This window comes from Elephas maximus, chromosome 2 (assembly GCF_024166365.1).
Source record: "Elephas maximus indicus isolate mEleMax1 chromosome 2, mEleMax1 primary haplotype, whole genome shotgun sequence".
Taxonomy (NCBI): Eukaryota; Metazoa; Chordata; class Mammalia; order Proboscidea; family Elephantidae; genus Elephas; species Elephas maximus.
This window is the reverse complement of record NC_064820.1, coordinates 13,290,847-13,305,029: the sequence shown is the minus strand read 5'-3', so window position 1 is coordinate 13,305,029 and position 14,183 is coordinate 13,290,847. Positions and strand designations below refer to the sequence as shown.

Sequence of the window (14,183 nt, the reverse complement as noted above, 5' to 3'; positions counted from 1 at the left end):
GTGCAAAGAGTGCAGCCCTGCTTGTCAGAAGAATCTTAAAAGCATGGGGGATATTTACTCTAACATTATTGACTTGTAGGCCTGCAGGGAAGCCAAATAGAAAAATGGGACGATTTATAAGAGCTCTTGCAGACCCAGGAGATGTGAGATACATTTTTCTAATGGTAAATGTACCCACCCCCGAAGCAGTGTTTAACTCTACAATGCTGAATAAAGCAAAGCCTAATAAACAGACATTTCTGATCCCCACCCCCCGGGTCAGGACACTCCTCCAATGCAGCACCCACAGGGAGCATCTTGCCCTGACCCCTGAAACGCCCCTGAATGGGAGTCCTGGACGCGCTATGTGGGATGTAGCTTAGTATTCTCGTTGCCGGTGCTTTTCCCGTAAGTGTTGCCTTACCCAGATGAGCATGGACAAAGAAAGTTAGGAGTCTGAAAGCTGAGTCTCTAGAGTCGAGACATTTGGTGGAGAATCTAATCTATACTGATTACTTGGAAGCAGGAATGACCCCAGTTCACCTGACCCATTAATTTTGCACTTAGCATTGCCCCATGCAGACATATCACCATTAGTCTGGGACGACAAATTGAGGCAGTAATGACAAGAATTGTGAAACCGACTGTGTTATTATCATTTAAGTTTAATTTTTCTCCCACATTCTCTTGCCCAGTAGGATTACTTAAGGCTTTTAAATGTGGGTGTGTTTACGTTGAAATCATTCCAGTGGTGCAAGATTGTGCTATGCACACAAATTAAAAAATAAAACCTAACATGGTCCTGATGTTTAATCTTCCTAGAAAATGCCGGGGACCTTGACAACCCCCCTATTGAAATACATGTAATTTTTCAAACTTGTTTAGAGGCTTAAACAGCTTTGCTCTAACTTAGTTAAAAATGAAATTCAAGACTACCATTATCAATCATGAAGCAAGCCTAGGAGAACATTGAGATCTTTACTGAATAATACGTACACGTAACAAAATTCCTTTTTAGCCAATAAGTGCCATGTAAAAACCAAAACCCACTGCTGTCGAGTCGATTTCAAGTCATAGTGACCCTGTAGGACAGAGTAGAACTGCCCCATACGGTTTCCGGGAGCACCTGGGGGATTCAAACTGCCAACCTTTTGGTTAGGAGCCATAGCTGTTAACCACTACACCACCAGGGTTTCCAAGTGCCGTGTAAATGTTAGTTGTTATTATCCAGGGCTTCAAACACTGAGAACCCTGCTGAGAGTTTGCATGTCTAACAGATTCCCTGCTGAGAATTTCCATTTCCACCCCCAGATATACTGAATCAGAATCCATAGTTTAATAAGTTCCCCAGGTGATTCTTATGTATAACTTCCTGGGAACTTGTTCGAAGCCCTGTTATCACAGCAATGGTGGTGGTAGTAGTGATGGTGGTGAGGATGGTGTGGGGAAGAGGTGGTGGTGAAGACGGTAGTGGTGGTCAGAGTGGTTTTGGCGGTGGTGAGGATGGTGGTGATGGTGATGGTGGTCGTGGTGATGGAGGTAGTAGTGGTGATGATGGTGATGTTAGTGGAGAAACTGATGGTGGTAGTGGTGAGGGTAGTGGTAGTAGCGATGGTGGTGGTAGGCATGATGGTGGTGATGAGAGTGACGGCGGTAATAGCAGTGATGGTGAGGGTGATGGCGGTAGTGGAAATGATGGTGTTGGTACTAGTGATGGTGGTGGCGAGGGTGATGGAGGTGGTAGCAGTAGTGGTGGTGAATCTGGTTTGGTGGTGAGGATGGAGGAGGTGGTGGTGAGATTAGTGGAGGTGACGGTGGTTGTGGTGGTGAGGGTAAATGGTGGTAGACAGGCTGATGGTGTGTTTACTGCATTCTGTAGTAGGATAAGTAAGTCCCCAGCCAGTGGGGAGCCCATATGGCATATAGGAAGGCAAAGGTTGAGTTGGCAACCTCTACTTTCCAACACTTTAACAAACACCCACCATTCCAGAGTTTATTTGCAAATTAACTTTCTTGGGGACTCCACATCAAAAACAGTACTTTTTGCTCATTTGAGAATAAAGCCAGGGGACACTTAAAGTTCAATGCACTGGAAAAATTTTGAAAAACTGCCATCTTCCTTGTTTGTAAGGCGAATGGAGCATCACCTCTGCTAGGGGAAACATGAGAAACTTCACCCTCAAAACACAATAAGTTCCTTGCCTGGGTGATCATCTCCTCTACTTAAAAAAAATTTTTTAGCTCTTAGAAATTCAGATCCATCTAGGCTTTCATTCCAGGCTTTCCCCTACCCACCTTTTCTGGATCCATTTTCCAGCTTAGATAGAGTCTTTTAAAATGCCATCTCTCCTTAGTGTTTCTCAGCCACTGAGGAGCTCTCAAAAAGCAAAGTCAGCTGCTCATTCAGGCATGCCAGACTCGTATGGCTATTTCTTGCCGTCATGGTTCCCTAGGAACATTACATGTTCAGAAGCACGCATAGAGGAGGGCTAGGGGGATCCTCGTAGTTACACAGCCTGACTTTTAAATGCCTCTGTGGAATTTTGCCCACTCATCTGAGCTTCCTGAATGCCTTTTCATCAAATGGTATATTCCATTTTGTCAGTGTATCTCTTAGGCCTTTTAAAGCTGTTCTAATCTGCAGTTCGAATCCGCCAGGCACTCCTTGGAAACTCTGTGGAGCAGTTCTACTCTGTCCTATAGGGTCGCTATGAGTCGGAATCGACTGGACAGCACTGGGTTTGGGTTAATCTTCAGAACGTTGATTAAGTTTGAAATTGGGAGCTTGAGGACTTGTATGAAAAAAAAGTTTCTTCTCAATGAGTCTCCTCTCAGATCGGACCTTTAAGGGCAGAGCATCTGTGAAGGCGGCTGCCTTATGTGTCTGCACAGGTCACAAGTTCAATCTCAACTACACCACCGCCTGTAAACAGGTGCAGCGAACCAACCAGTAGTAACACCATTAGCTCTGAAACCACAAACGTGGCAGGAAGCGAGGCCAAGACTTTGCTAACGCAAGTTTTCTACTCCCCAAAAAATCCTTTTATTCCAAGCAACAGAAAAAACAAAACTTCACCTTGTCCTTGAAGTGACATTTTCATCAGCATTTTACAGCTCTTAAAGCAGATTTATTTTAAGGTTCACTCACTCAGGAAATAAAGCACCCCATCTGTGGGTATTCACTGTGGACCAGGCACTGTTCCAGGCTCTGGGGAGACAGATGGTGACAAGACAGACCTATCTCTGCCCTCATGGAGCATCCACTCTAGTAGGTGAAGACAGGCAAGACACAAGTGAAAAAATAGAACACACGGTTACCAACAGGGTACTGTCGCATGGTGTTGAGTATGATGAAGAAAGTAATGAGCAGAGTTGGTGGTGGTGGAGATGATGGTGGCGTGGAGGGGGTGATGGAGCATGGAAGGGCATCAGTTTAGCTCACGTGGTCAAGGAGAAGACATAGGAACTGAAAACTCAACAGTAACAAGGAGGCAGCCAGTCCAAAGTCTGAGGAAAGTGAGTCCCAGAGAGAGGGATCAGCAAATACAACATCCTGAAGCAAAACAACTCTGTATACTACAGTGAGGAGAGAAGGCCACATAACTAGGGCTCCATTAACAAGGGAAAGGGGAGTGGGCAAGGTGGCAGAAAGGGGCCAGATCATGGGGACCTCCTAGACCGTAATGGGGAGTTTGGGTTTTACCATAATCACAATGAAGCCATCACGCTGGCTGTTGGGAGTGGGTTAGACTGTGGAGCAAGGCTTGGCAGAGGGGAAGCCCAGAGATCATGGAGTCTGTGGTCCAGGCGAGATGGTGGTGTTCACAATAATAGAGACAGGCAGGGTGTGCTTTCAGACCAGAAAGCATGTCAGAATTTTTTTTTTTTTCTCTTAATTGAAAAGGGGCTCATAGCCCTCACTTCCTAAGCAAAATTTTCCAACAGAAGTTTTATTGCACAGCAATTAATGTACTTTTAGGTAATAGATGAGTTTCCTAGGGTTTCCATAACGAAATAGCATAAACTACGTGGCTTATAAGAACAGAAATATATCACAGCTCTGGAGGCTAGGAATCTGAATTCAGGGTGTTAGCAGGGCCACATTCTCTCCCAAAGCTGTAGGAGAAAATCCTCTCTTGTCTCTCCAAGCTTCTGGTAGCCCCAGGTGTTCCTTGGTGTATAGATGCATTTTCACACGGCCGTCATCCCTCTCTGCCCCTCTGGGTCTGTTCTCTTCCCATATAAGGACACCACTCAGATGGGATCAGGATTTACCATATCTGGTGGCGTAGTGGTTAAGAGCTGTGGCTCCTAAGCAAAAGGTCGGCAGTTCAAATCCACCAAGTGTTCCTTGGAAACCCTATGGGGCAGTTCTATTCTGTCCTATAGGGTCGCTATGAGTCAGAATTGACTCGACGGTAATGGGTTTGGTTTTTTTGGAGTATGACCTCATGTTAACTAATAATATTTTCAAAGACCCTATTACAAACAAGGTCACCATTACAGCTACCAGGTCTTAGGACTTCAATATATCTTTCTGGAGGACACAATTCAACCCATAACAGGTCATAATTATGAACGAAGGAAACTTAAACCTTGTTAGGTTACATTGGATTTGTGTCTCTCTTGGCCTTAGATCTATGAGCAATAAGTGGAGTGTCATTCTATTTCATTATCCTATGGAAGTTGTTGTTAACTGATGTTTAGTTGGCTCTGACTCATGGCAACCCCATGTCCAACAGAATGAAATACTGCCCAGTCCTGTATCAGACAGTATTCTGTTGTGATCCATAGAGTTTTCATTAACTAACTTTAGGAAGTTCATCACCTGGCTTTTCTTCCAATTCTGTCTTAGTCTGGAAGCTCTGCTGAAACCTGTCCACCATGGATGACCCTGCTGGTATTTGAAATATCAGTGGCATGGCTTCCAGCATCACAGCAACACACAGGCCACTGCAAGACAACACTAACAGACAGGTGGTAGGTCCCATAGATACTAAAGCAAAATATAAGCCCTTCTTGTTTCTAGAATGTTTTAGACCCCCACTGACAGATCCTCCTTAAATCCATGACCATTTAGCAGCTATGTGGAGAGTGGTGTTCTGGGCCCTTTTTCTGGAGTTCCAGGTAAGGAAGTAGGCAGTGAGGCGCTGCTGACCAGGCCTTTAGAAGCTGCTGGCAAATGGAGGAGGCCTCTCTTCCTCTCCACCAGACCAGAAGCTGGTCAGAAGACTGAGAGGGGGCTCCTGTCTCTATACCTAACAGGATTCCACAGCCACAGGCTCCAGACACAAAGGGGAGATTGAGAGAGTGCTTCCTGTTCCTCCTTGGGCCTTTGAGCAATGAACTGTCTGGAAGATGATCAAGCACTTTTGTGAGCTCACATTAGAAATTTATTCTTGTCATTCTCCAGCTAAAAACTCAGCTGCTGATACAGATTCCCTCATGCTTCAGTGCAGGTGACAAGCTTTTATTATCTGCCAGCTTCCACCAGCACCAAAGGCAATAAAACTTGCAAGATTACCATCTGTTTGCTGCACCTGCCCTGACCCTGTCTACAACGCACACGTTATGGTGAGAGGCTGATGCACCATGGGGACTTTATAGATTCTCTGTTCTTCTTTCTTCATATCTGTATGTAAAATGAAGTGTTCAGGGCCAAGAAATTTCTTCCACTTGGCATGGATTACCAGAAACCAAGCTCCATTAGGACAAGAACGTGCCTTGAAAACCGTGACTCCTCATCTGGCATCTGGCTTTTGTTGCTAATAGTTTTGTTCCCTTTTTGCTTTCAGCTCAAAATACTGGAATTTCAACTTTGTATAGGAATTCATATGGTGCGCCCGCTGAAGACATCAAACATAACCAGGTAAAGTCCATGCAACACATTGTGCTTCATTTGTTCATTTGAGTCGAGTAAAATGTCTAACATACTGTCTTAATTATGACTCAAAGGGGGTCTGTGATGTTATGGATCGAGGAAGTGAGACTCATGCAGGAAGGCTAGAAAACAAACAGAATTTAGTACTCAGAGGTCCCAAAGAGAAAACTGCAGTATGGTCAATGCAGGACCACACGGATGTTGTACGTGGGGACAAGGAAATAGGAAGCTGGACTGTAGGCAAGTAGGGTGGGGTGTCAGGGTAACTGCACTGAAGTCTTTTAGTCAGTTTAAAAATTTTTAGTGCACTACACACCAAGAACAAACCCATTGCTGTCAAGTCAATTCTGACCAATAGCGACCCTATAGAACAAAGTAGAACTGCCCCCTAGGGTTTCCAAGGAGTGGCTGGTAGATTTGAACTGCTGACATTTTGGTTAGCAGTCAGGCTCCTAACCACTGTGTCACCAGAGCTGGGAAAAGGAACCCCGATGGGGCATGACTGGGGAGGGGCAAGGAGTAACTACAACTGTTGAGAGACAGGATGGGAATGGCCATGTTAGAAAACAGGTGAAAGGACAACTAGGAGGAATTCCTGGATGCCAGGGCAGCAAACTATATAGGCCATCAGCTGGCCGCATGACACATACGTGAAGAGCTGGAAAAGAAGATGATGTTTCCTGGCGTTCTCCCTTTACATGTAACATGGCACACGTGTCAGTTGAGTGATGGTAGTTGGCAGAACAGCCTCCAATTTGAATACAGTCTTTGGTTTCACTATAATGTCACGCTTTATCTGGTGGTAAAGGAAGTTTCCTGCCATGGTGCAGAACTACAAGAAGGTCCCAAATAAACAAGTGTAAGATGTGGGTGTGATTCTAATCATTACTCAGCAGGGATTAAGTTAAGGCACCAATTATACATCACAGTTACCAACAGAACAGAGACGTCAAGTTAAATATAAACAGCAAGTAGAATGCATTGTGGAGTGCCTTGCTATGCAGAGTCTGGTCAGGGCACCAGAAGTATCAGCATCACCCGGGAGCTGGTTAAAAATACAGGAGCAAGCCTTCCCCAGCCTACCTGGATCTTCTGAAACAGTTTCATCTAAGAGGAAGTCCGGGTGTTTCATGTACAAGGTCAGGTTTGAGGACAGCTGGGACAGAAGAACCAATCTGAGTTTGCTGGTTTGTTTTATTGGGCAAATCTTCATTGAAGGCTTGTCATCTCAGTGATTCCATGGGAACTTTAAAAACAAAAAGACACAGCCTGTGCCCTTGCACTGATCAACAAGTTTATACTTTTCTCTCCAGTGGTGGTCATCACAGAAAGACTGCCATCCCTCATAACTACTATGAGTTATGCTCATGGTACTATTATTGTCATGGAATTATTGTAGTGTTATTATCATACTATACTATGGTTTTGTTGTTGTTAGGTGCCATCGAGTCAGGTCCAACTCCTAGCAACCTTATGTATAACAGAGCAAAACATTGCCCGGTCCTGCGCCATCTTCACAGTCATTGCTATGTTTGAGCCCATTGTTGCAGCCACTGTGTCAGTCCATCTTGTTGAGGGCCTTCCTCTTTTCTGCTGACTATGTTACCAAGCATGATGTCCCTCTCCAGGGATTGGTCCCTCCTGTTGACATGTCCAAAGTAAGCAAGATGAAGTCTCGCCATCCTCGCTTCTGAGAGGAGCATTCTGGCTGTACTTTTGCCAAGAGATTATATTATAGACTATACCATAGTATTGTAACAGTCAGACTAGTATTATCATGGAAACCCTGGTGGTGCCAGTGGTTAAGAGCTGCAGATGCTAACCACAAGGTTGGCCGTTTCAATTCACCAGCTGCTCCTTGGAAACCTTATGGGGCAGCTCTTCTCTGCTCTAGAGGGTCGCTATGAGTCAGAGTTGACTCAATGGCAATGGGTTTGTTTTGTTTTTTGGTTTAATATTATCATAGCATTGTTATTATCTTATCTCCTTATTGCTACTAATAACTCTTGCCAGAACTGGCTTTTGCTGAGGCTTTAAATTTCCTGCCATGCATCAGGACAGTTGGGCTGAAGAAACATGAAAGCTGTTGGCTTGATCACCATACCCCTAGGATAGCAAACAGAGTGTGATGTCTTCATATGCACAGTGTTGTTTGTGAACATTTCTCAATACCCAACAGAGAGCATCTTTGAAAAGGAAAGGGAACCCCCTTCTAGAGGGTAGAAATATCCTGGGCAGATACTCTCTGCGGGGCCGTCTCTAAGGAAAGAACGAGGAGGAGGAGACACAAAGTATCTCCTCACCTTAAATTATTTTTCTCTTTAATCAGCCATCAGCAGGAGAAATGGTAGTGCACAGAGCAGTTCTCCTCTTGCCCTCAGTTTTCTCAGCTCTTCTGCAGCCACACTGGACAACATCCAGTGTTGTTTTCAATCCCTGGTGAGCGTACAGGCCCTATGGCCTGCCTGACACATTGCTAACACCTAATCGGTCTCAATTCAGTGCCAGTCTTTGCTAAAAGCAAAGAGATCGATGAACAAATAAATAGGGTCATAAACACCAGACAAGGTCACTGGGGTGATCCCAGGCTACTCATGTGACATGTCTTTCCAAATAGAAAATAGAGGCAACGTGCACTGGAAGAGCAAACTCCGTTTATTGAAATAAACCGTTTTTCTTTTAGCAAATGCCATAAAATTCTATAGGGGCAGGGAGCAAACCATCTCTAGCTACTTGTGGGAGTGTGGTCAGATCCCGATTGCTCATCCAAGAGTGGAAGGCTCATCGTTAGGCTCCCTAGGTAGACAGAAGCTCATCACCAGCACCAACTTATGGTGCACCAGCCTTCATCTCTATGGACTACCGCTCTGTTGGCAGTGAAGAAACCCCCCGTGCCGCCCAAGGATCCTTGGCATCTTACAGGTGTAGCTGCACTAGATGGAAAGGAAGGCTTAAGATTTAGATTTAGAGATGTTGTTAGGTGCCATCAAGTCAGTTCCTACTCATAGCAACCTCATGTACAGCAGAACGAAACACTGCCCAGTCCTGTGCCATCCTCACAATCGTTGCTATGTTTGAGCCCATTGTTGCAGCCACTGTGTCAGTCCATCTCATTGAGGGCCTTCCTCTTTTTTGCTGACCCTCTACTTTACCAAGCATGATGTCCTTCTCCAGGGATTGATCCCTCCTGATAATATGTCCAAAGTATGTGGGACATAGTAGATTTGGAGGGCAGTCCATAATGGTTCTAAGAGGCATATTATTTTGACCTAAGCATGCTTCTTAGAAGCAAGGGTGGTGAGACTACGTCTCACATACTTTAGACCTGTTATCAGGAGGGATCGGATCAGTCCCTGGAGAAGAACATCATACTTGGTAACATAGTCAGCGAAAAAGAGAAAGATGCTCAACGAGATAGATTGACACAGCTGCTACAACGATGGGCTCAAGCATAGCAACGATTGTGAGGATGGCACAGGACCGGGCAGTGTTTCGTTCTGTTGTGCATGGGGCCGCTATGAGAGCAGAAACTGACTCGATGGCACCTAACAACAACAAAACATGTTTTGAGCATTTCAGCAAATTAGAATTAATACGTCGAGGTGGCATCACTGAGCACGGCCTTGTGTAGTGTTTTTCCCAGCATGCCCCAGAATGTACAGGACTCCATCTCAGTGTGGAACTTGAAGGCCACTTGGTCTCAGGTGAATGGTGAGGAAACCCAGTGTGGATGGAGAGCAAACTGTGCCCTACTTGTTAGCATCAGGGAGATGTTGTAGGCAGGCCACTGGCAGAGCTGAGCCATGGTGATGGTACAGTGCTGTCATTTATCCCTGAGGGGTCCAGTGGGTCTTGGTATTGCTAATCCCAGCCTAATAGCAACCAACATTTAAAACGTCTGCGGAAGAGGTTTTTCCTAGGGAATCATTATGACACTCCAGTGAACTTGGAGAAAAGGGAATAAAGCACCTGACTTCTTTTCAGTTATGTTAGTGGAATAAATTTTGGCTTCACTTGCGTCTTTCCCTCTCTGGAGCTCAGTAAACTCCTACCGTCATGACCATTTGAAAGAAGAGTTTTTTTCCTCCCAGTTGGGTGGTTCTAAGGTGGCCTTTTAAACAGCATCCGTGATTTGGATTTTCTGGCCGTGTGGGTATAGCTTGTCATTCCAGATGGAATGCTTTGGTTTCAGAGCTTTTCTGGGCTAAAAGTGACCTCACAACCTTGAAGCATAAACAGTCTAACCAAGAGGGATATGCAAGGTCCATGCAGCTTCCGTGCCCAAGCTTGTCCTCTGCTGAGTGCTCTAGTCTCTTAGGTGTCTTAGCTTTCCAGTGGGGCCTCAAGGACTTCATAGCAAAGGATTGATAGTGATTGACCTTGGGGAAGAAGCGATTCTCTGAGGGAATAGCGTTTCAAGTGGATCTCTGAGACAAAGCAAAAGACAGTTAAACCTGAGAATGAGACAACAGCACTGGGTGGATCACCAAGTATGGTAGGAACTGGGACCAGAGCAGTAGACCAGGCTTTTCACGACTCAGCAGAAGGGAGACCAGGTGGCTTTCCAGCTATGTATAGCCCTCCCCATGGGACTGCCTGGGACTCCCGTCACATTCTCAGTAAATGCCCAAGTCCATTGTTGCAGCCACTGTGTATTTTGATTGCCTTCCAATCTAGAGGGCTCATCTTCCAGCACTATACTGGGCAATATGGTGTTGTAATCCATATATTTTCATTGGCTAATTTTTGGAAGTAGGTCATCAGGTTTTTCTTCCTAGGCTTTCTTAGTCTGGAAGCTCCACTGAAACCTGTCCACCGTGGGTGACACTGATGGTATTTGAAATACCAATGGCATAGCTTCTAGCATCACAGCAACACGCAGGCCACCACCCTACCACAAACTAACAGATGGGTGGTAGAGATAGATTAGATATAAACATACATGAATATTAATTTATGAGTTAAAGAAGAATTTGTGAACTGTCGAACATGGTGCCTAGTAAAATAGGAACACAGTAAATCCTGTGTAATTTTTCCCAACCTCTCACTCTAACCCTTGGTATCCTTTGCACTTGGGTAGCAGTGTTGTACTGGAGGAGGAAGATGGCAGACACAGCACACGACTGTTCAAAGAATAGCAAGGAATACCTCAGCCCATCCACATGGTTTGGTAGACCTGGTCTTAGCAAAATTTAATTGCAGAGTTCCAAAAATCCCTATCATCCCCAGGCTCTTAGGCCAACAAATATCTATGTTCTAAGGACTTTAGCAGGTAGAAAGAAAGCCCATTCGTTCAGACACCACCAACTTGAAGCGTGAGACGTACTAGACAGCAGCTATGATGAAGTTCACCACTTCTGTGAAGAACAGGTCGATTACTAGTGTAAATAATGGCATATAAAGGAGGGACTTTCATGTACTCGAAGGAAGAATTATACGCAGGCCATTAGAAGGCATTCATTTACACACAATGTGCTAATTACAAATCATTGTCTATTAACTAAGACCAGTTTCTACAGGACATTGCCGTGCTGATCTTTAGTTAAATTAATAGGGAATTACTAAATCTCCTGGAAAGTGATCAAATGGTGTTTCTTTTAACACTGTTTTTTAATTCACACCAGCTCCCTCCCCAGTTAGTGCACATTAGCAGAGCTTTGTACATCCTGGTGTGTGTGCTAGCCTTGGGGATGGGCCTTACCCTATGTCTGCAGAGGGTCTGTTCACAGCAGGACTAGGGTGCCTGGGCAGGGACCCCAGAGGGAATTAGATGGGATGGGGATACGTTGGCCCCCAAATACAAATGCTAATAAGTATATAATCATGAACCTCGAACACTCTTTTTGCCATCCTGAAGCCAAGCAGAGAGAACTAATCCTTGACTTCACATATCCCGAAGGTTTCCATGATCAATTTAACCCTTCAAAGCCCTCTACATCAGACTGTTACCGTCACAGGATCATAGAGATTGGCTTGGAGATACCAGACAATTCTTTTTTCTTTCTTTTTTTTTTTTCAATCGTGCTTTAGATGAAGGTTTACAGAGCAAATTAGTTTCCCGTTAAACAATTAATATACACATTGTTTTGTGACTTAGTTGCCAACCCCACAATGTGTTAACACTTTCCCCTTCTCGACCTTGGGTTCCCTATTTCCATTCTTCCAGCTTTCTTGTCCCTTCCTGCCTTCTTGTCCTTGCCCCTGGGCTGGTGTGCCCGTTTAGTCTTGTATACATGGTTGAGCTCCATGTATTATTGCTTGTTTTATGGGCCTGTCTAATCTTTCGAGGAAGAGGGAACCTCAGGAGTGACTTCAGTACTGAGTTAAAAAGGTGTCCGGGGGCCATACTTTGTTTCCAGTCTTTGTTACACCAGTAAGTCTGGTCTTTTTTTGTGAGCTTGAATTTTGTTCTACGTTTTTCTCCAGCTCTGTCTGGAACCCTCTCTTGGGATCCCTAACAGAGCAGTAAGTGGTAGTAGCCAGGTACCATCTAGTTGTGCTGGACTCAGTCTGACACCAGACAGTTCTTAAAGACCTGTTTCACATAATCAAAGACATTATAATCGCAGTATTCTTGGGTTTAAGCAATGCTTAATTGAACCAAGGCTGGCAACACTTTGCTTTTCCAGGGTGTAAAATGCTTTGAGCGGACTCTCTCTTCTTCTCATGTGCTTACCTGCTTATCTGTCTAGGAATCTGGTACCTGGTCACTTAAGTAGGTGTGATGGAATGACCCTCCTACCAGGAAGTGGATCAGGGACATATTGATCCCAGCCCTCTGCACTGACAGGAAGATACCTGCCTGACCAGTAGATCTTGTACATCTTCGTTGTCTCTTTGAGCTCGCAAACACCTATGGGTAATACTGAAAATGCAGGAAAGATGAAAATAAACGACTGTGTTCTCTAGCTGCTAGTCTACTCCTCTTTCATCAAGAAATATTATTTGGAATGATAGTAAGTAGACCCAGGAACCAGTTTTTGAAAGGAAAACCAAAAAGCATTTGACAATACTTGGAGGAAAAGCATCACAGCTGTGAAGGCGTGAGTGACGTACACAGGCTAGTCTTCTTGGGAGGGAAGGTTAGTACCTTGGCAACAAGGAAGGTTGGGTGAAGGAGAAGCTAACTAACCAGCACGGATCTTCTTTTCCTTGTAGGTTTCAGCACAACCAGTCCCACAGGAGCCCAGCAGAAAAGATTACGAGACCTACCAGCCGTTTCAGAACTCCACAAGAAATTACGATGAGTCCTTCTTCGAGGACCAGGTTCACCATCGCCCTCCCGCCAGCGAGTACACCATGCACCTGGGACTCAAATCCACTGGCAACTACGTCGACTTCTACTCAGCTGCCCGTCCCTACAGCGAACTGAACTATGAAACGAGCCACTACCCAGCGTCCCCCGACTCCTGGGTGTGAGGAGTGAGGAGCGGGTGGGACGAGGCGCTCCGGGAGCCGTGCATGTGCATGCATATCACGAGACATTTCTTTTTTCCCTGCAAATTTAGTTTGTCAAAGCCTGTTCCGTAGGAAGGCTGTGATAACCAGTAAGGCAATCTTACGAGCTATTTTAGAGCGCTAAATGAATTGAAAGTTAACTTGGGAGTCTAATAGAGAGCAAAATCAATCCTGAATAGGGCCGTGTGCAACGACGTTCTAGTTTGAGCTGTAGAGTATAAGAAGTGCTTTATACCGGAAGTGGAGGAAGGAAGGAGAGAGGAAACGGTTGGGTGGTGGGCCGTGGAGGTTATCGTTAAGCACAAGACACAGAATAGTTTACACACTTTATGGGGGACGGCTTCTCACACTTTGTTTAACCTCTTCATCCGTTGTGACTCTAGGCTTCAAGTTGCATTGGGGTTCCTCTGTACAGCAAGATGTTTCTTGCCTTTTGTTAATGCATTGTTGTAAAGTATTTGATGTACATTACAGATTAAAGAAGAAAAGTGCATTGTGTATATTACATCAATGCCACCGTGTTTCCTCATCTATGGTTCTAAATATTGCTTCGATTTCAGACTTTTGAAAGATGTATGGATTTCCAGTTTTTCTTTTCTTTCTCCCAGTATGTTTTAACAAAAAAAAAAAAAAATCGGGGAAAAAAAAAAAAGGAATATTTAGCAGTATTGTTCGTTCTGTGAATTTGTTTGTGGCAACTAAACAAGGCATTCAGCAGTTTCTGACAATTAACATACATCATTCCACACTCCTTGTCAACAAGTGCTTTTTCACTGCCTAAAATTTTAGATGTAGATATTTGAAATAGATTTTTTCATTTATACCAGTTTTCTTTATGATGATACAGTGTTAAAAGAAAATAAAT

At 44.6% G+C, this 14,183-nt stretch overlaps 1 protein-coding gene across 2 annotated transcripts in view; it reads left to right on the top strand.

Moving 5' to 3' along the window:
• Window positions 1–13,900, top strand: part of CTNND2 (catenin delta 2) — a 1,201,869-nt gene extending 1,187,969 nt beyond the window's left edge. For both annotated transcript variants that reach the window (XM_049861022.1, XM_049861014.1), the window contains 2 exons: window positions 5,775–5,848; window positions 13,019–13,900. In XM_049861022.1, the coding sequence (XP_049716979.1) occupies window positions 5,775–5,848; window positions 13,019–13,279 (335 nt within the window). In that variant the 3' untranslated portion in view covers window positions 13,280–13,900. The remainder of the gene's footprint in view (window positions 1–5,774; window positions 5,849–13,018) is intronic.
• Window positions 13,901–14,183: the final 283 nt, after the last annotated feature.